The sequence below is a fragment of the Pogona vitticeps genome, chromosome 5, assembly GCF_051106095.1.
Source record: "Pogona vitticeps strain Pit_001003342236 chromosome 5, PviZW2.1, whole genome shotgun sequence".
Taxonomy (NCBI): domain Eukaryota; kingdom Metazoa; phylum Chordata; class Lepidosauria; order Squamata; family Agamidae; genus Pogona; species Pogona vitticeps.
In genome coordinates, this window is record NC_135787.1 from 159,122,271 (window position 1) to 159,147,436 (window position 25,166).

A 25,166-nucleotide genomic window follows, 5' to 3' on the forward strand; every position below is an offset into this window, starting at 1 on the left:
GGATGCAAAAAAGGAGATCAAATCTACATTTATTATTTTGTATTTTACTTCTTGTATTAATACTAAACCTGATCTGGTGCTGACACATATTTTGCTGTCCATGGGTCACAATCCTTGTATATAGAATATATTGAAAGTCCACTCATAACTGCAGAAGATAGTGTTATCCAGAGTCCCACAAGATTTAAATATAGAGCACTGCAAAAAAAAGTTAAAGAAAACTCAAGGAAGTCTTGTGCTTGTTGAACTTACATGAAAACAAAGCAGTATTGCCATATTATACACTGAAGCACCATACAGTATTCCTGAACACAAAGTTGCCTCTGAAGTTGGTCTATTCTCTCTATTTGAATATGGGTTTGGAGATGGCACATATATATTAAATCTGCTTCTGAAAATCTCTTTTTGTAATTGTGGATTATGTTTGCTAACTGGTGTGACTTTAAATTATACTAAAAGTTTAAATAATTACCGTACTATCTAATTTTATATTATCATGATTTATTTAATCACAAAATAGAAATACAGAAATCATTCACTTTAACAGCTACAAAACATGAGGAATGTTTTTGATGAAAAACAGAATCTGCCAAAGAGCAAGAAACAATCACTTCAGCTGAGCAAGGTTAAATTATCCTTTGGTATTACAGTGGGGTCTCTACTTAAGAACGTCCCTACTTAAGAACAATCCAACTTAAGAACAGCTCCATTTGCTAAATTTTGCTTCTACTTGAGAACAGAAATCCAAGATAAGAACAGGAAAAAAAACATTTCCTGCTCTTTTTTTTTAACCTTAGGTCATCTTAGGTTAAAAAAAAATTCTCCCCCTAGTGGTAGAGTATGTATTAACCAGCTTTGCATAAGTTCCTATGGGAACTAATGCTTCAATGTACGAACGCACCTCTACATAACAAAAAAACAGCCAGAACAGATTAATTGGTTTTCAGTCCATTCCTGTGGGAAATTTTGCTTCAACTTAATGTTTCAACTTAAGAACACCATTCCAAAACGGATTAAGTTCTTAAGTAGAGGTTTCACTGTAGTTTCTATGGACGGAAAAGAGCAGATACGGATTAAATGGTTTTCAATGCATTCCTATGGGAAATGCAGATTCAACATAAGAACTTTTCAACTTGAGAACCACCTTCCAATACGGATTAAGTTCTTAAGTAGAGACCCCACTGGTAGATGTATGCAGAACATACTGCATGGAGAACAAAAAGAAAGGTTACTTACCTGTAACCATGGTTCTTCAAGTGGTCATCTGTGAATTCACACAAAAGGGTTAACCCAGCACCAGCGTTGAGTCCTCTCGGAACATTCTCGAGCTTGAAGAGAAAAGTAGCAACGTTTAAGGCTGCCTATACCGCTCATGCTCCGCCAGCCCAAGCCTCAGTTCCATTTATCCGCCACAGGTACCTGAGCATGAGCTTGATACAGCCAGTGACAGATAGAGGGGAGGCCGGGCGGGATTGTGTGAATCCACAGATGACCACTTGAAGAACCATGGTTACAGGTAAGTAACCTTTCTTTCTTCATCGTGGTCTTCTGTGAATGCACACAAAAGGGTGATTAGCACGCTTACTCACCGGATGGTGGGCTGTCACTGGAGGACAGACGTCAACACCGCTCTCCCGAAACCCGTCTCCTTCTTGGCCCTCAGGTCTAGTCTGTAGTGAGTGATGAAAGTGGAGACATTAGACCAGGTGGCAGTCCTGCAGATGTCAGGTAAATCGACGCCACGTAGCAGGGCAGTAGAAGAGGCTATGGCTCTGGTGGAATGAGCCCTGAGTCCTTCAGGTGGAGTCTTATGCTTATGCGCATAAGCAAGAGAGATTGTGGAGACAAGACATCTGGAGAGCGTTGAAGATTATGCTGAGAGACCCTTCTTTTTTCCAAAGTAGCAGAGGAAAAGTCTATTGGATGACCTAAAGTCTTTGGTTCTAGAGACATAGAAGGCTAGAGCCGTCCTAACATCCAGAGTGTGGAGCATGCGCTTGGTGTCATTAGCAGGATCAGAGAACAGAGTAGGAAGCATCAAAGGCTGGTTGAGGTGAAAGTCTGAAACCACCTTTGGAAGAAAGGAGACATCAGGATGTAATAGAACTTTGTCCTTGAAAAATTGTAGAAAGGGTTGGTCAAAACGAAGGGCAGCAAGTTCACTCGCCCATCTGGCAGAAGTGATGGCCACAAGAAATAAAGACATAAGAGATAACATCTTGAGGTCACACGTAACCATTGGTTCAAAGGGAGGACGAGTAAGGGCATGCAACACCAACTGGAGGGACCACTGCAGAACTGGTGGTCGAATTGGTGGTCTCAGATTAGTGAGTCCTTTGAGAAAGGCTTTAACTGTAGGATGGGAGAACAGGTGTGATGAATCGGAATCCTTAGGTTGGAAAGAAATGATTGCAGCTAGGTAAACCTTAATAGTAGAAAGGGATAACTTGAAATCAAACAGGTAACGTAGATATTGTACTAACGTAGAAAGGGACACAGGGGATGGAACAAGACCTCTAGCTTCAGTGAATTTCAAAAAGCTTCTCCACTTATAACTATAGAGGAGAGCAGTGGAGGGTTTCTTTGCCCGATCTAACACCTCCTTGATCTCAGGGAGATCCTCCACGCCGTGAGATGCAGAGTGTTCACATCTGGGTGAAACACTCTGCCTGCATCCTGAGTCAAGAGATCTGGTAACATTGGCAGTCTTTTGAACTCTGAGGCCATCCTCATTAACGTCGGAAACCACACCTGCCGAGGTTAGAATGGTGCTATGAAGATCACCCCCACAGGTGAGTAACGAAGCTTCACTAGAGACTTCTGTATTAAAGGAAGAGGAGGAAACATGTAAAGGAGTCCTTGATTCCACGGGATCATGAATGCGTCCCCAACGAGTCCTTGCCCAGACCTGCTCTCGATGCATATTCGGTGCATTTCACATTGCAATGAGAGGCAAAGATGTCCACAGATGGCGTCCCCCACAGGTGACAGAGGTCCTGGAAAACCTGGGTGTTCATTTCCCACTCGTGTGTTTGACGAGTGAGGCGACTCAGCTGGTCTGCTAACACATTGTCTGTTGTGGCTACATGAATCGCTACAGGATAGACACGGTGCTGGTAGCACCACTCCCACAGATGTAAGGCAAGGTAAAGAAGCGATCCTGAGCATGTCCCTCCTTGTTTGTTGATATAGTACATGGTCGTGGTGTTGTCTGTTACTAACTGGACACCACGACCCTGCACCATGGGAAGGAAAGCTCTGAAAGCCTTGATGACCGCTATGATCTCCAGACGGTTTATGTGGAGGTTTCTTTCTTGAGCAGACCAGAGAGCATGAACCTTGTGCCGTCCGCGGTGAGCTCCCCATCCTGTCAGACTGGCATCTGTTGTCACCTGCACAGTAAGCTGGAGAGGTCGAAAGGGTCTGCCCACCCTCAGATGTCGAGGATAGTTCCACCACTGGAGTTGCTTTACAAGCTCTGGAGTCACTGGGAGACGTTTCCTCTGGCTGTCCATCATGGGATTGAAGAGTGCCAGGAACCAAGACTGCAGGGACTGCAGTTTGAGACATGCGTGTGCCAGAGCCGGAGTGGTGGAGGCCATAAGGCCTAACAGGTGTTGAACATGTTTCGCTCTCACACGGGCCCTTGGCCGAAACTTCCGGAGAGCCTTGCGTATCTTTCGAATCCGATCTTTGGGCAGAAAAACTCGACCTCTGATGGCATCTAGACATGTCCTGATGTAATGCACTATCTTGGACGGTTTGAGATGTGACTTCTCTCTGTTGATGGTAAGTCCTGGCTTTGGCAGTAACCGTAGAATGAATTTTGTGTCTTTAAGGGCCTGAACCCTGGATGGGGAGACCACCAGCCAATCGTCTATAAAAGGGTAGACGTGGATGCCTTTGAGACGTAGGTAAGCTGCCACAGGTGCCATGACTTTTGTAAATGTCCTGGGAGCTGTTGAAAGTCCAAAGGGCAAGGCTAGGAATTGATAAATGGTTTCCTGAAAGATGAATCGAAGGTACTTGCGATGATCTGGATGGATGGTCACATGGAAGTATGTATCCTTCAGATCCACCACCACAAACCAGTTGTTTTTCTTTAGCAGGGGGAGGATGGACTCCAGGGTTACCATCTGGAAGCGTCGTGGATGCAGGTAAGTGTTTAGGATTCTTAGGTCAAGGATAGGTCTTATAGCTCCACCTTTCTTTGGCACGGCAAAGTACCGGGAGTAGAATCCATTTTTTAGATCTGTGATTGGGACAGGTTGAATGGCATCCTTTTCTAGAAGTGACAGAACTACTTCCTCCTCCAAAGCGGGATTGAAGGATGTATGACTTACGAACCCTAAGGGAGGAAATTCTATAAATTCCAGCCGGTAGCCGAATTGGATGATTTTTAATGCCCACAAGTCGTTTGTGATGGCGGACCAGTTTGCCAGAAATGGTTGAAACCATGTGGTGATGGGATTTCCGTTTACGTTTACAACAAAGATACTGTTTTGATTTTTTGGCAGGCGGCTTATAGGATTGCCTGTGCTGGGATTGTGGAGGACGATAACTGGGAGCAGAGGAAGAAGCCTGAGATGCTGTCTGCTGAGGTAAGTTCTTGTAAGGTCTGTATTGTTGTGAAGATTGCTGATATTGAGCATAAGACCTTCTCTATTGAAATTTTTTAAATCTAGGTTGTGTCTGGATAGAATAAGATTTGGTAGTCTTCTTCAAATGATTGTCAGTTTTTTCATTAAATAGTCCGGTAGCGTCAAAGGCAAGGTTCTCTACTTTGGTTTTGACGTCCCCTAGGATGTCTGCAGACCTGAGCCATGCATGTCTGCGAATAGTGACAGCTGACATAAGAACTCTGGCAGCAGTCTCAGCCACTTGTCTAGTGGACAGTCTCTGATGTTTGGATACAGTCTGAGCTTCTTCATAGGAATTCAGAAAACCCTCCTGAACGTCTTCAGGGGTCATCTTGAGACCAGGTAGAATTTTGAGCCAAAGCTGTTTCTGGTAAGCTCCTAAGGCAGTTTGATAATTGATGATCTGTAGGAGCAAAGAAATTAAGGAGTAGATTTTCCTTCCAATGATTTCTAACTTTTTGCCTTCTTTGTTAGTGGGAGTAACATGTGATTTCCCAGAGGGTTTAGTACAACTCGTTTCCACAATGAGTGAGTTTGGTATTGGATGTTTGAGTAAGAATTTCGTGTCACTGCCGTGAACATGATAAAGGTTCTCTGTACGACGAGAGATGGAGGGAGAGGTGGAAGGCTGCTCCCAAACTCTTTTATAATGTCCATTATCACTGGAACAAAGGTGAGACTCGGAGGAGGAGACCTTTATGTCACCGAAGATAAGGTCCTCCCCAGGAGGTGTAGGCTGGTCTACTTCCAATTTCAGAGCCCTTGCTAATCTTGAGAGCATCTGAAAGTAAAAGGAAAAATCCTCTGAGGGAGACGAAGCATGTGGATCACCTGTGTCAGAGCCGACGACCTCACCCTCAGGAAGGTCTCCTTGGCAAGGTTGTGACGGAAGCTCCTGCTCAGAATCAGAGGATGCTACCGAAGAAGCCTCATCTGGATCCAAGGAAAAAACATCTCGCTTCCTTTTGCAAGGGACTCTCTCGACGTTGAGATTAGAAGACTGAGTTTGCTGTGAAGAAATAGGTGCTGTTGACGTGGATGGAATAGGTTCCATGGGGGGGTGGTATTGGAGCCCATGAGCCTTCGATGTCGACCCGTCGACGTCGATGGCGGCGGCGAGGATGTGGAGACTCAGAAGAAGAAGAACAAATGTAGACATACTTCACCTTCTTATGCTTTTGACGTTGATCAGTCGACGAGGAAGAAGAAGAATCAGAGGAGCTATAATCCCGTCGACGTCGATGGTTATGACGGGCCCTTGGTCTATCAGAGTCCTCCGAATCTGAGGACCTGTGTCGACGTCGGTGCTTGGATCGACGTCGAGTCGAAGAGCGGTGTTTCCTCTTCGACAAGTGCTTTTTTTGAGGGGATTTCGACCTCAAACACGCTGATGAGACAGAGGGAGCCGAAGACCCCTGCCCAAGAGGCATTGGGCTGTGCAGGGCAGAAGTCAAGCCTGCAGTAGCTCCAGCAAGCTGACTCGGCGTCGGAGATGAGACGCCCGCCGGTAGAGAAGGCTCAACTTGTCGAGGAGGGAGCGATGGGGCTGCCTCCAACAAGGATTCATGGTCTCTCGACGAATCCTCCAAAATAGGCGAAGGTAAAGTCTCAGAAATAGGTGGAAGTTGAACGGGGGGTTCCTTGGTTTTAACAGGAGCTTTCCCAGGTTTTCCAGGTTTCGCTGTAGCAGCAGCAGAAGATTTCGACGTCGAAGCAGATTTCTTTGAAGAGGTCACTTTTTTAGGAGGTTTTGTGACTTTGGAGACAACTGATTGAATGGAAGTTCCAGATTCAGATCGAGGGGTGACCGAAGGTGAGGCCATTTCCAGGTCAGAAGGTTTGGTAGAAGCCAAAGTAGATTCCCACAGGTGGTACTTAAGACGTTGTTGCCTGGCTTTCAATGCAGCCTTAGTGAAGGCTTTGCAATGTCTACAGGACTTAGCGATATGTGACTCGCCTAAACAGAAAAGGCAGCGATCATGCCCATCTTGGTGGGGAATCTTCCTAGAGCACACAACACAATGGCTAAAGGGCCCTGAGGGGGACATAAAAGCTGAAAAGTCTTACTAGTAGACGTTAATAAGGCGGGGGGAAAGGCGGGAAAGTCCAAAGCAGCCAAAATTGAGGGGGAATCCAAAACGGAGTGGAGCCAAAGAACAGTCCGCATCAGGGAGGGAGAAAGTTCTCAAAGCTGAAGCAATCCAAGGTCAAAATTCCAGAAAATTATCAGTCAAAAGCTAAAGTATTAAGAGCTCGAAGCGAAAGGGTTCCAAATCGCTAAGCGGAAAAATGGAACTGAGGCTTGGGCGGGCGGAGCATGTGCAGTATAGGCAGCCTTAAACTTTGTTACTTTCCTCTTTAAGCTCGCGAATGTTCCGAGAGGACCAACGCTGGCGCTGGGTTAACCCTTTTGTGCATTCACAGAAGACCACGATGAAGAACCAGACAACAGTTGAAATACCCATCAGCTACCTGCATGAATAGGAGGAAGTTTACAGTTCACTGCCACAGAAATTATCTCTAGACAGAAGCAATGGATTTACAACATGAAGACTTACAGTTTTCCATGAAGAAGTGATCTGCAAGCAAGGTATCGCTGAACTTGAGATTGATTTATTCCATATATGCCAAGCCATGTAAAAGTGCCACCAACAGCAAGCGTCCAGAAAGTATGCCTTTGCAGAGGATTTGGGTTAAAGCTAAAAAGAAATGTCAAAAGAAATCAGAGAACAATTAGTAAGCAGTCAAGAGTCAATTGGGAAAAGATGATAATTTTGAATCCACAAAGAGATTTCTTCATCTTCCCCTTAGTAGAAGTAGGGCCCTTGGGTGACACCTCCTAGTAACTGTATCCTCAAGTCAATCCTATATCTTTCAGGACACTCTTCTATCTAATTTATATCAAGCTACAGCAGTACCAAGCCCTTCCCCATTTTAGAACTGCTACAGGTCAACAGTTTCTGAAACGTAACTACAGTACATCAGAAACTGTGAAACCCAGGAAAAGTAAAAAATTGAAATAAACTGAAAAGGATTAAAAGACAGAACAGGGAACAGGAAATTTGCAGAAGTTCCTAATCCACATCCTATATGCACTGCAACATCAGAGTGGAGCAGGCTGCCCTTCTAACAAAGAAGAATTTACTGATAGAGTGAAGCCTTCTTTTTCTTCCTATTACTGATACGGCAGTCTTAGATACACACAAATGATTTCATTCCCCCTCTGATGGGAAGACATGACTTGGAACACTATGCCATGACAAAAAGCTTCCGAATGTCCAAGACCTGCCTCAATGGCTGCAAGTACTGTATTTATTAATTTTATTTTTTTTTAAGTTATTCAAGCTCTTCTGCTTACAAGGTCCCTAGGACAGGCCCTACTGAAACAGTTATTATGTCAGATAAATTGCAGCTAGTTTTAGACATAGTTGAACATATACATTATTAGAAATGGAAAAATATTCTTTATTAATTTATGAAAACATAATTTAAAACTTAAATAATTATATGCTGTCAAATCAATTTCGATTCTGGAGACCCCTTCCAACATTCTCTACATACTACATACTCAGAAGTGGTTCAGCAATGCATCTTCCAGATGCACTCTGGAACCATATAGCTTGCCCAAGGCTACACAGGTTGGCTCTTCTCCCAGAAGACACAGTGATGAATCAAATTCTCAGTCTATGGCTCTGCAGAAAGGTACCTAACTCATTGACCTATCTAGACAGCTAATTATAAACTTAATATAAAAGAATTAAGAAAATTTAGGATCAACTTGAGATGGCTACACTTACAGCCTTGCAGTGTACATAAGCACAACAACGTTGATGGATAGATGGAGACTTATTCAATATATCAGAACTGGATTAAGTATAATTAGTATGGATGTGGCAATTATGGAATTAAATGTTTTAATTTATAGAGGCAGTCTAACAATGTTGGCAGAAATGTATGTTTTAATGACTGTATTTTGCATGATTATGAATTTTTATTGTATTGTTCTGTATTTACAGAATCAAACAAAAAGGCAAACATGTATACAGAAGATCTGTATATTGCCTTCATCCTCAACAGTAGGACTCAAGGCTGCTAACAATCAAATCATTAAAACTAATATATTAAAAATATAAAACAGATCAATTAAAATAAACATCAAAAACAATTTAAAATAAAACATGTTGTAAAGTGACACCAGTCTAGATTACAGCCAAAGGCTAGCCTGGATGTAAAGGTCTTTCTTTGTTTACTGGCAGAAGAACAGTAGACAAGCTTCCCTTGACAGATAATTCAAGCCTTCTCTTACTATATGTACCCCTGAGGGTGTAAGATAAAAAGGCTCCCTCAAACATCTCCGACTTCAGTTAGGCTCATATGGATGAATAGTGTCCTTTAGGTATATTGGGTCCAAGTGATCAACCAATGATACTAGTTGGAGTTATAATCTTGTATCATTTTATCAGAAGATTATTGTATCTCTGTGGAATTGTGGGAATTTAATGAATTGACCACTTGATTCAATCAAATGAATGTTGAAAGGAGCAAATTCCTCTTGAGCTGCGGACTACTTGGAGCTCACATTTTTCAACATTTTCAAAAATACTGAGCTATTTATATTAAGCTATTTATATTTACAGCATATAAGGGTCTTCTCTGTCTCTGTTCCGATACTCTGGAACTCCCTCCCATGTGAAAGAGAGAGAAGATCCCCCCCCCCCCAGGAGAAGACCTTTCTTTCAGGCAGGCTTTCCCTTAGTGACTATCTAAGAGGTTTTTCTTTTTAAAGGGATTACTGTATTTAAATTTTTTGTTGCTTTTTAATGTGTGTTTACTGCTTTTATCTGTGAGTTTTTAATAAGATTGTTGTTTAATTCTTTTTTAATGCTGTAATAATTTATTGTTTTTAGCTTTCATACTGTTCACTTTTTAATACTGTAAGCCGCCATTGACACTTTTATGAGAAAAGCAGAGTAAAAATATTATTAAACAAATAAATATTACTGTAGCAAAAACACACTTACTCCCATATTCTCAGTCTTCCTCCATGGCGGGCCTCATCTATAACGGTACCGAGTCCTCCTTTAATTATTGCAGTCCGTACAATCACTACTAGAAACCCAGATATCATCAATATAAACTGGAAAACATCTGTCCAGACAACTGCTTTTAGGCCACCCTATTTAGAAACAGCAGACACATTGTACAATTAAAAAAAGAACCGTGCACATGCACAAAACCCTGATAATTTTTTTTCTATTTTCACACAAAAACTGCTCCTGTGGCTTCACTCCCAGCTAAACTAGATGATACAGTTAATCCTTCACTGGAAAATGGCTAACTTAAGAATAAAAGATTGAATCTTTCTCTGTATGCAAGCTTGCCTCAATCCACATTTCACAAATTAACCCAACTTTATTTTTTCATTTAGAGATAGCAGAATTTGTTTACATGTCTGTTAAGATTTAGATATGAAAATGTATTAAATTTTAATGTTGCACAGTTAAATTGGGGGGGGAGGCGTGGAGCTGATTGTGGCTCTGATCATCAGCTTCTTATAGCAAAACTCAAGCTTAAACTGAAGAAAGTAGGAAAAAACACTGGGCTAAGGTATAATCTAGACCAAATCACTCAGTGGAAGTGAAGAACACATTTAAGGAACTCGATTTGGTGGACAGAGTGCCTGGAGAACTATCGACGGAGGCTTGTAACATTGTACAGGAGACAGCAACAAAAACCATCCCAAAGAAAAGGAAATGCAAGAAAGCAAAGTGGCTGTCCAACAAGGCCTCACAGATAGCAGAGAAGAGAAAGGAAACAAAACGCAAGGGAGATACAGAAAGTTACAGAAAACTGAATGCAGACTTCCAAAGAATAGCAAGGAGAGACGAACAGTGCAAAGATATAGAGGAAAATAATAAAAAGGGAAAAACCAGAGATATGTTCAAGAAAATTGGAGATATTAAATGAACCTTATGTGCAAAGATGGACATGATAAAGGACAAAAATGGGAGGGACCTCACAGAAGCAGAAGACATCAAGAAGAGGTAGCAAGAATACACAGGGGAATTATACCAGAAAGATCTGGATTTCCCAGACAACCCAGATAGTGTGGCTGCTGACCTTGAGCCAGACATCCTGGAGAGTTACGTCAAGTGCCTTAGAAAGCATGGCTAACAACAAGGTCAGTGCAGGTGATGGCATTCCAACTGAAGTATTTAAAATCTTAAAAAGATGACGCTGTCAAGGTGCTACACTCAATAAGTGAGCAAGTTTGGAAAACTCAGAGGACTGGAAAAGATCAGTCTACATCCCAATCCCAAAGAAGGGCAGTGCCAAAAAATGCTCCAACGACTATACAATTGCACTCATTTTACACGCTAGCAAGGTTATGCTCAAAATCCTACAAGACAGGCTTCAGCTGTACAGTGGTACCTCGACTTACTAACGTCTCTACTTACGAACACTTTGCATTACAAACGGCTCTGTTCGCAACATTTTGCTTCAACTTGCAAACGGAGCTTCGACTTACGAACAAAAAACCTTTCCAGTTCTTTTTTTTACCTTAGTTCATCTCAGGTCAAAAGAAGAAAAAAATTAAAAAATTCTCCCCCTAGTGGTAGGGTACGGATTAACTGGCTTTGCATTAGTTCCTATGGGAACTAATGGCTCTACTTGCGAACAGCACCTCGACATAAGAACAAAAAACAGCCGGAACAGATTAAATGGTTTTCAATGTATCCCTATGGGAAATTTTGCATTGACTTACGAACATTTTGACATAAAAACACTGTTCCAATACAGATTAAGCTCGTAAATTGAGGTACCACTGTATGTGGACCGAGAACTCCCAGAAGTACAAGCTGGATTTTGAAGGGGCAGAGGAACTCGAGACCAAATTGCTAACATGTGCTGGATTATGGAGAAAGCCAGAGAGTTCCAGAAAAACATTTACTTCTGCTTCATTGACTATGCAAAAGCCTTTGACTGTGTGGATCACAGCAAACTATGGCAAGTCCTTAAAGAAATGGGAGTGCCTGACCACCTTGTCTATCTCCTGAGAAACCTATATGTGGGACAGGAAGCAACAGTTAGAACTGGATATGGAACAACTGATTGGTTCAAAATTGGGAAAGGAGTGAGACAAGGCTGTATATTGTCCCCCGGCTTATTTAACTTATATGCAGAGTATATCATGTGGAAGGCTGGACTGGAGGAATCCCAAACCGGAATTAAGATTGCCGGAAGAAATATCAACAACCTCCGATATGCAGATGATACCACTCTGATGGCAGAAAGTGAGGAGGAATTAAAGAACCTTGTAATGAGGGTGAAAGAGGAGAGTGCAAAAAACGGTCTGAAACTCAACATCAAAAAAACTAAGACAGAAGGGGAAGATATGGAGGCAGTGACAGATTTTACTTTCTTGGGCTCCATGATCACTGCAGATGGTGACAGCAGCGACGAAATTAAAAGACACCTGCTTCTTGGGAGGAAAGCAATGACAAACCTACACAGCATCTTAAAAAGCAGAGACTTCACCTTGCCAACAAGGGTCCACATAGGTAAAGTGTGAAGGCAAGAGGAGAAGGGAACAACAGAGGACGAGATGGTTGGACAGTATCATCGAAGCTACCAACATGAATTAGACCAAACTCCGGGAGGCAGTGGAAGACAGGAGGGCCTGGCGTGCTCTGATCAATGGCGCCACAAAGACCCATACACGACTTAACGACTAAACAACAACAACAATAGTTAAATGTAAAGTGGTCAATTTCACCTGAGTCACTATACTGATTGTATTCAGGTGTGGGTATCAAGGATTAAAACTTAATTCTGTACAGCTGTGTGCATGATGAAACTTGGTGTAACAGAAAATGGAGGAATGTATTTTCTGATTGGTCACAGAACTGTACATAAGTCATGTATAAAATGAACGTCTTTATCTGCTGTAAGTCAGGTCACTTTTTCCTATTCTGTGTGTTGCTTCATGCCATGTTATGCTGCCAGAGGAAAGTCTATTCTCTATGTATATATGTAAATATACTAAGTTGTTGGTTTTACTCTCTCAGTGTCATAGTGTTATAAGTATCTCTTCTAACCAATATCTCCTTACTCTGCTGATGTTATGAAAATACACGTTATAATCAAAATTCTCAACTGTTTCAGTACTAAAAGATTTGTTTGCCTGGAAGGATTCAGAGCAATCTCTGAACCCCACATATAGCCCACCTGATTACAAAGATACAGTATTGGCATGAAACATACAAGGATAGATTTATTCAAAAGAAAGAAAGAAATGTGGTCTTTCACTTGCAATACAGTAGAAAACTAAATGAACTCTGCCATTTTTATTTCACTTTCACCTTGAATTACAGATTCCTTTCTGTAAACATGAAAAAAAAAATGAATAGGAATGCAAGAAATGTTCCAATTTATCTCTAATACTCAAAGCAAAGATGTTTTCCCTGGTAGCATACTATATTTTACTAATTCCAAGTATATGAACCAGAATTCCTTCCGTTTCCTTCAGTTAAATCTGGGAAAGGAGGACATACCTTGACTCATAGTTTTGCTCATCTGCATAACTGACTGGGGAACAAGAAGAAGCATTTCCACAATATAATTCCGAAAGACTGTTGTTCCCAACCTTAGGCCTCCAGATGTTTTGGACTACAACTCCCAGATATCCTGGCCAGCACAGCTAGTGGTGAAAACTTCTGAGACTTCTAGTCCAAAAACATCTGGAGAACCCAGGTTGGGAACCACTGCTGAAATGGGAAGCAAAGGACCTTTAACATGGAAAAAAACATGTTCTTAAAAGAATCACAACAGTCACAAGGACTTCAATGTTAGGACAGATTCTATATAAGCAGTTTTACATTGTGTAAGACTTTTTGAAAATGAGGAAGTGTAATGGTAGTGTGTCTCAATTTTCCTCATCTAGGTCCAGGCTTGCCAGCATTTGTGGGTCTATATGAATTGGTTTCCATTTTCATATAGGCCTATAGGTGTTTCTTTGTCTGAGCAGAAACTGAATCTTCAGCAGTTTTATTTCTGTTCCCATTCCTTTTCCCTGATCTGACAAATAGCCATCTAGGAAGAGTATATATGTTTACCAATTAACTGTCAGCTATTAAAGTGTATGGTTATAACCTGGGAAATAAATTCTGGACAGCTGTGCCTGGGAACTCAGTGGGTTACTAATTTGCTCATTATCTTAATTCTCTGAAGACACAAGTCCTGTTAATTTGCCAGTTAGTGAGCCATCAATGTACCATTTAGAGAGTTAGTACAGTATTTAAATATTTTGCCACTTAAGAAAGAATGAGTTGTGGTCCTAGCCAGAGGGCAGATGTTAGCTGCCTAAAAGGTATTAAAGTGTTAGGTTTTTAGGGCATTGGTGAGTTTTGGTGTGGGCCACATCTATCGAGTACTGCACAGGCCATATGAATGTGGATTCTTAGGGGCTGGGCGCTCAAGAAGGTGGAAAGAAGACCTGCCACTATACAGAGAGTTCCCAGTGGCAGAAAGAGTCTTCAATCATATCTTTGCCATGTTCTATCTTTGCTATATAAGGTTTATTAGTTTCATTTCTGTTACTAGTCTACACTCATTTTACTGTACATTTCTTCCTTTTTCTTTTAATAAAGTTCTGTAAACTTTGCCCATTGTTTTGGTCATTGTCCTGTCAATCCAAAAATAACTTCTTCTCCTTGACAATAAGCTCATAGAAGACAATGGCCAAAATCTTGTGGGCAGGGTCTGCCTGTGCCATGAGAATGATGTCAGCAGCAGCAGATTGCCCCAGATTAAAGGCTCCATTTTGTGGTTTTAGCGTACATGCATCCATCATATTCTCAGCAAGACATGTGTGATAGTTAACTAGCCTCAGGAATTCCCTAAGTAGCCACTCAGCCAAACTACCCTGTTTATTCTGGAGTGGGTGAACCGAGGAGAGTCAAGTGTGGTGATGATTAGGGAATCTGCTTGGCACGGGTGCATCCCAAGACTCCAGTCTACCCAGGGAGTCCAAACATCCACAGAGCCAGGCACTCAGAACCATCATGCCCACCTTGCAAGGTAGAACTGCCACCACACCTACAAAAACACCAAAACTCCCAGTAGCTCGTCAAGGCAAAACCTGGCTTTAGTACCACAAACCTTTTGAGCCCAAAACCCAGACAGTTAGTTGGAGATATTTTTATATTTTAATAAAGATACTGAGAAAAAGCAAAAGGCAAAAGTTTTTTAAAAAGTTTCAGAGAGATTTCAAAAAACACATGGAACAAAGCTAAGGCGATCAAGAGAACACACCAGAAAACAACAAAGCCAAGCTATTCTATCTAATACTCATACGTTAGCATAGAGTCAATTTGGAAATGTTCACAGAGTGCATCCTTCCAGGCACGGCACAGCATCTCCTGAGAGGTAATCTGAATCTGCTAAGGTAACTTCTGAACCCCTTTTATACACTAATTATCCCATTCTAGATCCTTCCAGATAATCTGCCAAGGAGGCTTTTTATGAGGCCTTGAATGTTCACAAAGACAAGAACACTTTCTGTCCCCCTCCCCTCACACAACTAAAATCATCATCTAACTAGTGCAGTATCAGGGAAGCAGCTGGCTTGGCCTTAAAGGCTGCTCTCACAAGAGAGAAGTGGCAGATGTTACTCCCTCCTTGTTACTGGGCAGACTCTAATCGCCACATTCCCAGCTAGCCTTTCCCTGGCACTTACAAAGAAGCCTGAATTTTCCAGATGGATTCCATGTTCCTGCAGTCTTTGCAACATATACATGCCCCCAAATCACACAAGAAAACAATCTGTCACAGCTGATGAGGTTGTTCCTTTTGCACAGGTGAACCTGCATAATAGGATTTCAACCAATACTATGTAAGATGAAGTGGACAATATGCATTCCCAAAAGAATTTTTTCATACAACCCACACTATCCCAAGCAAAACAAAACAAATACACAAAATCCCCACACATTTTTCTAGAAGAAAAAAATTATGTTTCCTCTCTTGGAACCTTCCAGGAGTGGCAGTTTTTGCTCCGGACAAGGGTTTTTTTCTTGGGGGGGGGAATCCCTCAAACCAGCAGTAATCATCCTGGTGCTTCTGGGTTTGATTCTTTGCTTTGCTTCTTCCTCTCCCTGTCCTCCTCCCATTTTTTTTTGCCATTTTTGTTTCCATTCTCGCCAGGGAGGATCAGAAGCCCTCTCCACTGCAACCAACATGGATATGAAGACAACTGGCTAGTTACAAACCTGAACGCTAAGGGAAGAGCAATCCATCCATTCCCTGGCAACCCCTGCTATTCATCCCAGCTTCAGAGGAAAACCCTTCCCCCAGACACAGCATGGAAATCAACCAGGGCTGAAAAACAGATGAGGCACTTCCATTTCCACAAGCCCACATACTGGCCTGCATAAAATTCCCTACATTTGCCTGTTTGGAATTAATTGTTGCCTATGATAAACAGGTTATTAAATATGAGGTGACAGCAGCTTAACCACAAAAGTCAACAGGGGGAAAGAGAGTATGGTAGCAAAATGGAAAATTAAAATTTCATATTATACTAATAACTTATCAAAAGTTACTACAACACATGTTTACAAATGGTTAACATACCATACTGTTTACATATTATTAACATACCAGTGTGCAATAGAAAGTACAGACTACTCCTGTTGCAACAACAGAACCCCACAACTGAAATCCTGTAACTGAGAATGAAAAAAATGCACAGGTTTTTGAAACATTTCTAGCAACAGTTTGAAGAAATACACATCAATCAACTGATTAATTACTGCATCAATGACCAGAAATAAATCTATATTATACTACATAACTATCATACTTAACAAATCTATAGCATATACCTGTCAAGAAAAGTACTGCATTGATAAGTAGCAATCATACTTCAACAACTCCTAAGCTAGGGTCAATGTTTTTCCTTCTAAGCTTCTGGAGGGATTTTGAGGTTTGCCTACATCAGATTGTCTCTGCCTTGTAATAGTGATAAAGTTGAATCAGTTGGTCATGTTCTCCTTTTCTGTACTTCCTATCAGGATCTTCGTATGGAGCTTTTATCACCTATTATCTGTAAATCTCCCGGGAGATCAGAGGATTATGTCCAGTTGCTACTCTCTGACAATCAGATTTTTGGGTAGGTGATTTAGGATGGATAATATAATGCTTTTAATATAACACTGGCTGAGGTTTTACTTATATTAAGGATATATGATGTTATTAACTGGAAAGACGGGGTTGTTTTATCATGTTTTAATGGAATTTTATTACCCTGACTGGCTTTACGAAACTATAATTATATGTATCTATTTTATACTGATTTGGTTTTACTGGTCTTTGACCGTAATAAAGTATTCATTCAATTTCTGAGCAATTTGTTAAGGGCGAGCAAAACAGCAAAGTATGACCAAACGGGAAGATTACAAGAAGCTGACCTTAGCAACCAAATTACAAAGTCAAAATCTTGTTGAGATTTTCAAAAAGGGCAAGAGGAATCATGTAATTTGCCATAGCTAATAGATTAGATATCTTGTGTGTGCCAAGCTAGCACCTTGTCACTTAGCTGTGAAAATTCATATGATTCCTCTTGCACGCACACAAAACCCCACTAGCATTCGGCCTAAGTTTTAATACCCTCCACTCACACATGCTTGAATCATACACGTATATAACTAGATGCCAAAGTCATATTGTGCACATGAGCTGAAGAACAGATATGTAAATGTTTGTTCATTTTGTTCTTGCAGGTGAAAATGAAAATTTTTAAAACTTTTCTGTACATTTGAAAGACGGCAAGAGATTTTTGCATTTTTACATTTCAGAGCTTTTTGTGGGAATTTTGCAGAAGTTCTGCAGAAAATACAAGGTTTTTTTCTAAAATACAAAATGCCAATGCTTTGTGCAAAACGCAAGTATTTTTGCTAAAACTGCTGCTAAAAAAAGCCTGCCCATACAGAAACAAAAAACATCACAATGACTGATAATTTTTTCAGTGGGATACACTGACATGGTGATGTTGTTTTTCATCAAGGACAAAACAGAACAAAAGTACAAAACCAGTGTTCCTTATACCCTTACTGCTCAGCAATGGGAATTAACATTTCTTATTAGCTAGTAGATACTTCCCACAAGTGAACCACCCAAAGACATCAGTATATATATCTTACAATGATATTATTTATCTATCTTTTCTGTTCTGTTAAAAAAATGTGTTGAAGAATACGTTCATATTACCTTGATTCAAAGCCAAGGATGGAGAATATATAACAATTCCAGTATATAATACCTGGACAACAGGAAAGAAATAAACAGGCATGAAAATGTATGTACGTATGTACATACTGTACGTACGTACGTGTGTGTGTGTGTGTGTGTGAGTGTATGCATTTATTTATTTAAATCTTACCCTTTCTCCTTAAAAATGACCCAAGGCAGCTTACATTATTAAAGAATAATGTTAAAAACAATAAATATAAAGAGGCAGCTTACATCATTAAAAAACAATATTAAATCTGAAAGAAAATAACATTCTATTCAATTAGAATCTGCCTTAACTTCTAACAAGCATAATACTGCTTAGCACATCTCTAGCTTACAAAGCTAGACTGTTGTTAGGAGAATATAGAGTGCAAGTAGTAAGTTAAGTGTTTGAATGGCTTGAGTGAGAATAGGGAGAGTTGATCTGCCATCTGAATTTCCTTGATTTTGTGGTAGAGAACCAACCATAGCTTTTCTGTTTTAAATGAAAAGCTTATTTTCCTCTTTTGGAAATGCTTACATTTCCTCATTAGAGGCTTACCACATTACTGTGAAAGGTCAAAAGTTATTTAGGGTAAAATTATCTATATCCAAACAGTCCCCTATTTGTCAGCACGTATTATTCAGATTATGTGAAACCAAGGCCTCTTATGCCATGGGTACCAACTGAATACTGGACACACCTTACTAAAGTCTCAGTGCATCCTTCAATGTCTCATTTCTATGGCTGTCTTATATGAAAGGAACTTTAATACAATGTGTGTCTTTACTGAAACACTAGATGCATAGAAAACTAATTAAAACAATTTAATTCTAAAGCAAGGCCCAGTAACTTACAGTATATAACATCAAGTGGAATATTTTACTCATTCCTAGTTTAAATATATCCACCCTGAGTGCTGACAAGATGTTGAACTAATTTAGGTTAGTGTTCTGAAATATCATTAACTATCACTGAAGTCAATGGAATTAGTTTGGAATAAGACTGGAAGTGACATATTTAATATGAGCAAACATTCTAAATCAATTATAATTTAGGATACTAATATAAAAGATAATGATTATCAGAAATATTTTGTGCTTTACTTACCGTCAGTGTCATGAACATCACTGTTCCAACCAGACGCATATATTTATTATATCGAAGTTCCAAGTACTGCAAAAAGAAAGACTACATTTAAATATCAAACACACAGTAAATCGAAAAAGTAATGACAGTTTTTAAAGAAAAAGAATACAAACAGTATCTAAGTCTGGAGTTTTCTTTAAATGTAGGAGGGAATAAATTCCCATAAATTTACTAGGAATTACTTGTGAGCAAAAACACACAGGGTTGCAGTTCCTGAGATGACATGTTACTTGAGAAATTCAGCTACTATCTGTCACCTTTTTAAAAATGAAATGCACATGGGCATGCTGCTAATTTGATAGGGAGGGAAATGATTTGGAAGCTGAGTTCATTCACTGTCATTTTGTTTACTAGTAGAGACGGGCACGAACTGCCAATTCATTTACCGGCTGAACAAGTAAGTGTTCAGCGGTTCCCAGCCTGCCGTCTTCAGCAGGCACCCACTCACATACTTAGAGGCAGCACCCGTAGGAGGCAGGGCAGGGAAACCAAGGTGCTGTTTGTGAATGGGCACCTGCCGGAGGTGGCAGGTCTGGGAAATGCCAAACACCTGTCTGTCCAGTTAATGAACTGGCATGAAGTGCCCAACTGGCGGTTCATGACCCCCTCTATTTACTAGATCAAATTCACCCCATTCAGGGTGATTTGCTGGTATTTGCTGCCAAGGATTAGAAGCCATGCAAATGCCAGTATCGTATCTGCTATTTTCCTCTAAACAGCAAAAATCCATTTCAGGAGCATGGAGAAAAAAAGCCAGACAATTTCTCATTCAGGACACTTAAATTGTATCTTCGTGAGTGAGAGTCAAAGTGTGTGAGAGAGATCCCATGTGGAAATGACTACCTTAGAAGCTGATGAATTCTCCTTTCCTGAATGGATTTAAGCCAAAACTTGGCAGCCATCAGGGATGCTAACTGCTTGCATACACAAGACAACTCTTGCATTCAGCTGAGGGACTGGTGATCTCTAAGGGTACTTGTAGTTCTATAACTCTATGAACTCAATATCACAATATTGAATAGTGCAGATGCTCTTGTTCTATATTGTTACAGGTAAATGGGGGGGGAAATGTCATGATAGTCTAAAATAAGCAAAATGCCATTTTCTGCCCCTTTCAGAGTCATTCTATATGGTATCTGTCTAGGCTGTTCGGCCAGGAAGAGTTTAAGAGGCACCAGGAGCTGATTACGAACTTCACCAACTGAGTTCCAAAATGAAGTGCCATTCCTTCCATTACACCAGGACCACCAGGTAATTTCAGTGGCAATGGCTGCAAACCCTTCACATTGCGAAAAGAAGTTCTGGTCCTTTCTCCCCACCCTGCAACATTCTGTTCTTCTTCAGTGACAGGTAACCTCTGCAATAATGCCCAGTTGTAAGGTCTTTCCAGCTGTAGGAGAGGTAGTTCCCCCCCCTCCAAAAAAAATCACTTGTGGGCAATTCTATGGCCACTTTACCCACAGTGCCTCACCTACAAGGAATTGCTACAGCCAGGCATTACAGAGTGGGATGGAGCAGAGAACAAGGGCCTCTTCCTCACCTTTTTTAAAGAAGCATACAGGAGCAGTAGAGGATGTGTTATGGTACCCTTGCTACCAAATGATGTTGCCATTAAATCAGTGACTCTCTCATTTAGACCAAAGGTTGGGTTGTCCCTGAGAAACATTGTTTTACACAAGTTAAGTAATACCTAGCTAAACACTCTTAGGATTTGGTGTTAGTGAGACTACTACTCAGTCATTTGATTTATGGTAGAGATGGGGAATATGTGGCTCACCAGGTGTTTTTTGACTGCATTTGCTAATCAACTATGGTGGCCAAGGCTGATGTGAGCTGGATATCAACAAGGCCAAATATCCCCATCCCTTCTTTATGAGGCCCTTCAGGGGTCCTTGACTTGTATTGTCAATACAAAGTCACTGGAGGAAGCTATAGAGTTTGGCAGTTGGGTATCATAACTTGCTAAACATACCCAGCTTTGGTTCTGTTTTCCACCTGAAACAAAGAGGTTTTAAACTACTTTTTGGTTGTAGCATCACCAATATTGATTTTCATTTTATGACAATAAGCGTCCCTTTGAATAATTGGTTCACACCCTTAGGTAAATGGGTAGGTACAGCACTACTGTCTTATTGAGAATTACTGTTAATGAATGGGATTAATTAATTTACTATTCACATATAGAATTGAACAGACTATGTGTCAAAAGCTGCAGTTTAGCTATGTTTCAGAGGCAGGGGTCAGACAAATTCATAAGAATACAACAGATGGTACAGTATATGACTGGAACTCCCACCTCTTGGTCCACAAGTTGCTCTATGGACAGTAAGCATACCAAAGTTATCTGTGCTGTTTCCTTTTGTAACAAGTGCTGAAGATCCAAAACACACACACATGGGGGGGGGGGGGAGAGAGAGAGAGAGAGAGTAAAAGGCTCTGTTTACATGTTTTACCAGTGTGATATCCAGAAGCCTCTAGCTGACCAAGGGTACCAGAAGAAATCCTGGGCTTTGGCCAGCTCCATCAATGTGCCAGCAGCCTGAGGCTGGTTTTGTTGTTTGTTTTTGTTGTTTGATTTCCCCTGCTTGCCATGTGAATACACAAACAATTTTGGACTGAATATAAACTTTAAAAATTTAAACGTTCTGGGCTGGGTAATACCCTTACACAATCACTACAACATTACAAATAAGGCAAGCTTTCCAAGTTTTTGAGAATGCTTCTTCAGGCAGGAATAGTATATGCCCATAACTGTAGCAATCAGAGGGCTAAGAAGACAAAATACAGTTTGCAAAATGCATGTGGCACTGCCCACCTTATTTGTAAAATGTTTAATGGTTCTTTTTTTTAAAAAAATAGTACCAATGGGTAGTGTGGCACTCACTACCCACCACGGTTTTGTCAATAGGCTACTCATTCTATTTGGTGTTTTGATTTTATAAGGCGGCCTTCCCACCCAAACCCACGGCAATTTTTCCGTGGAAAACAGGGGAGCAGGCAAATCACGGCCAATCTTGCAGAGGGAAATAGCAAGGGCCGGCTGCAAGTGACCAGTCGCCTTCAGCCGCAATAAATGGAAAGTGGCCCCGCCACCGTCCGCTAGCTACCTCGTATGCGCTGGTGATCCCCAGCCTGTAGTAAACGGGCAGGAATACTTCTGCGCTGATCAACACCATGATGGCATAGGCGATGGAAAAGAGGCCGAAAGAGATCCCAAAGCGATAGATCTCGGCCGGGGTGCCCAGCACTGTCACCGCCGACATGAAGCTGGCCGTGAGCGAGAGCGCCACCGGCCCGCACGTGAGGCTGCGGCCCGCCATCACGTAGTCGTCGTGACTCTTGTGGACTCCGCGGAAGGCGTAGAAAATGCCGATGGCGGCGGAGAAAACCAGCATGGCCCCGAAAACGACATAGTCTAAAATGGTGAAGCGGTCGGAAAGCCTGTTGGGGTCCACAACGGGAGGGGTCGTGGCGGACGACGACATGGCCTCAAACCGGAGCGCGGGAGGGAGACGCGCCCCTGCAAAACCCGCCGCGCCGTTACGAGGGAGGGCAGGCCCCCCGCGTAGTCCAAGAGGCCCCTCTGTGGGCCTGAGCTCCGCCTGTCCGCCGCGCTTGGCTCTCCTCACCCGGCTGTCGGAAGTGGGGAGCGCCTCAGGGAAGTCCCACAGGGCCACCCCACAGATTTCAACTCTTTCAGCCCGGACCGCCAGGCACCCCCGCCACCCTCTCGGCTTCGGTGGCGTCGAAGCGCCGCTCCGCCTTCCGCCAACCAGCCGTTATTCAAGCTTGGCGCGCTCCGCTTGAGCCGCTCCTTTTTAATTGTGCGAACTCGGCGTCCTCGATTAGTTCGTAGCTCGTGTTATCGATTCTGTCTGTTCATCAGACTACTTTTATTCTGCTTTTCGCCAACTTGAACATAAAAAGCCACTTACTCCTTTTCACCTTCTAACCCCGTGTGGTTTCACTGGACGCCCTTCACGGTAGCGGGTTTGGGAGGTGGAAAGTGGAACCGACAAGTTTTCAGGCAAAGGAGACGCTCGAATGTCAAGGCGTATTTATTATTATTCATTCCTTACATTTATATCCCGCTTTCTACTGAACTACAGTACCTGAATGAGTCTTCCCTTTACCCCAGGGGCAGACCGAGTCATTTCTCTGCCTGAAGCCAAAATGCTCCCCTTCCTCCTTTAATTACATTAATGTACTGCTGTGTGAATCTTACTTAAAAACGTGCACCTATGTTTTTCCGCTGTACCCAACGACAGCAAGCAAGGTTTGAGGGTTTATTTGACTATCTTTGGGAGGCAGGCAGCTCCTCTATGCCAGCATCTCTTCAATCTCCTCACCCGCATCCTTTTGTTTAACAGGTCTGAGCTGAATTTGATTAGGCAGAATTTTCATTTTCTCTGTCCCCTGGTTCCTAGCAATTTGACCACACTTTTTTCTAGCTTTGAAATCACATATTTCGAAGAAAGTGATTTATTTTTCTTAACGGTTTAAAGAGCCAGGTTCTTCAGTGTACTGTACTGTCAGATGCTTAGACGCACATTTGTTTATTTAAAATATTTCTATTCCACGTTTCTCCTTGAAAAGGATCCAAGGCGACTTACAACAATGAAAGGCAATATTTAAAGTTGAAAACAATGAGTGTACAAGGATAGTTAACATCATTAAAAGACAATGTTTAAAACTACGAACAATGCAATATGAAGGCAAAGATCAATAAGTATACAACAATTTTAAAATGTCACTCAGAAATGGAAAACACTAGTAGTAAAAACCCAGTCAAAGCAGTAATGCATAACAATCTGTTTAAAAATCACACAGCTGGTTACTGAGGGAAGGCATGCCTAAAGAGAAAGGTTTTTGCTGCTTACAGAAGGACAGCAAAGGAGGGGCCAGCCTGACCTCCTGTGGGAGGGAGTTCCAAAATTTGGGAGCAGCAATAAATAAGCTCCTCTCCTGTGTCTCCATCAAATACACCTGTGAAGGTGACGGGACTGAGAAAAAGGCCTGACCTGATTATCTTAACACTTGAGTTGGCTCATAATGGGAGATACTGTACAGTGGGGTCTTGACTTAAGAACGGCTGGAATTAAGAACATTTTGACTTAAGAACCACTCTCATAGGAAAATATTGACTTGACTTACATACAGTGGTGCCTCGCTTAACGAGTGCACCGTATAGCGATGTTTCCGTATAGCGATCCCTTTTTCGGGATCGCTATATGGAAACATACCCGATCTTCGCAATGGGGAAAACCCGCATTACGAAGATCGGGTATTGCGGCGGCCATTTTGGAGCCGCCGAACAGCTGATCGGCGGTTCCAAAATGGCCGCCAGAAGCCCGGAAATGGCTGCCGGCAGCTGTTTTTGCGCCCTGCCCTCGCTTAGCGAGGGCGCGAAAATGGCTGCCGGCAAGGGGAATCCTCGCTGAACGGGTAAGTAAACAAGGTATTGGAACGCATTAAACTAAGTTTAATGTGTTTCAATACGTTTCCCCTACCCGTTTAGCGATGATTCCGTATAGCGAGGGTTAATCCGGAACGGATTAACCTCGCTATACGGGGCACCACTGTACTTAGATTTGAGTTAAGAACTGAAAAAAAACCACGTGGGAGGCAGGGAAAGTGCAAAATTTGAACTTTCAGTTAACTGTTGGCCAGTGAAAAGGGTGCCTGTCTGCTTCCTCACTCCTCCCAGCATTTAGAGAGTGGATTGGGAGACAGTCTTCAGACTGCCTGGTACAGTACTGCCTGGACTGTATTTTCCCCGCCTTCCCTGAACCTTTCTTGACCTAAGAAAAAAAGAAACAAAATATCCCCCTCTAGTGGTCGAAGGTGGAATAGCAGCTTCCCATTAGTTTCTATGGACGGAAAAGAGCCGATACGGATCAAATGGTTCTCAATGCATTCCTGTGGGAAATGCAGATTTGACCTGAGAACCTTTTGACTTGAGAACCGCCTTCCAATATGGATTAAGTTCTCAAGTCAAGATCCCACTGTACGGTCTTTGAGATAGCTTGGACCCAGACCATTTAGGGCTTTATACATGCCAACATTTTTTCTTCTGCTTAAAAAACATAATCCCATTTTGCCAC

The 25,166-nt window shown here is 41.8% G+C and overlaps 1 protein-coding gene across 1 annotated transcript in view; it reads right to left on the reverse strand.

Annotated features, from left to right (window-relative positions):
* LOC110089002 (sodium-coupled monocarboxylate transporter 1) overlaps positions 1-22,865 on the reverse strand; it is a 53,550-nt gene extending 30,685 nt beyond the window's left edge. The window contains exons 1-7 of the mRNA XM_020811714.3: positions 22,170-22,865; positions 19,024-19,089; positions 17,910-17,961; positions 16,302-16,369; positions 9,662-9,816; positions 7,199-7,339; positions 69-198 (exon numbers count right to left, since the gene is read on the reverse strand). Of these exons, the coding sequence (XP_020667373.3) occupies positions 69-198; positions 7,199-7,339; positions 9,662-9,816; positions 16,302-16,369; positions 17,910-17,961; positions 19,024-19,089; positions 22,170-22,547 (990 nt within the window). The 5' untranslated portion in view covers positions 22,548-22,865. The remainder of the gene's footprint in view (positions 1-68; positions 199-7,198; positions 7,340-9,661; positions 9,817-16,301; positions 16,370-17,909; positions 17,962-19,023; positions 19,090-22,169) is intronic.
* Between the last annotated feature and the right edge of the window lie 2,301 nt (positions 22,866-25,166).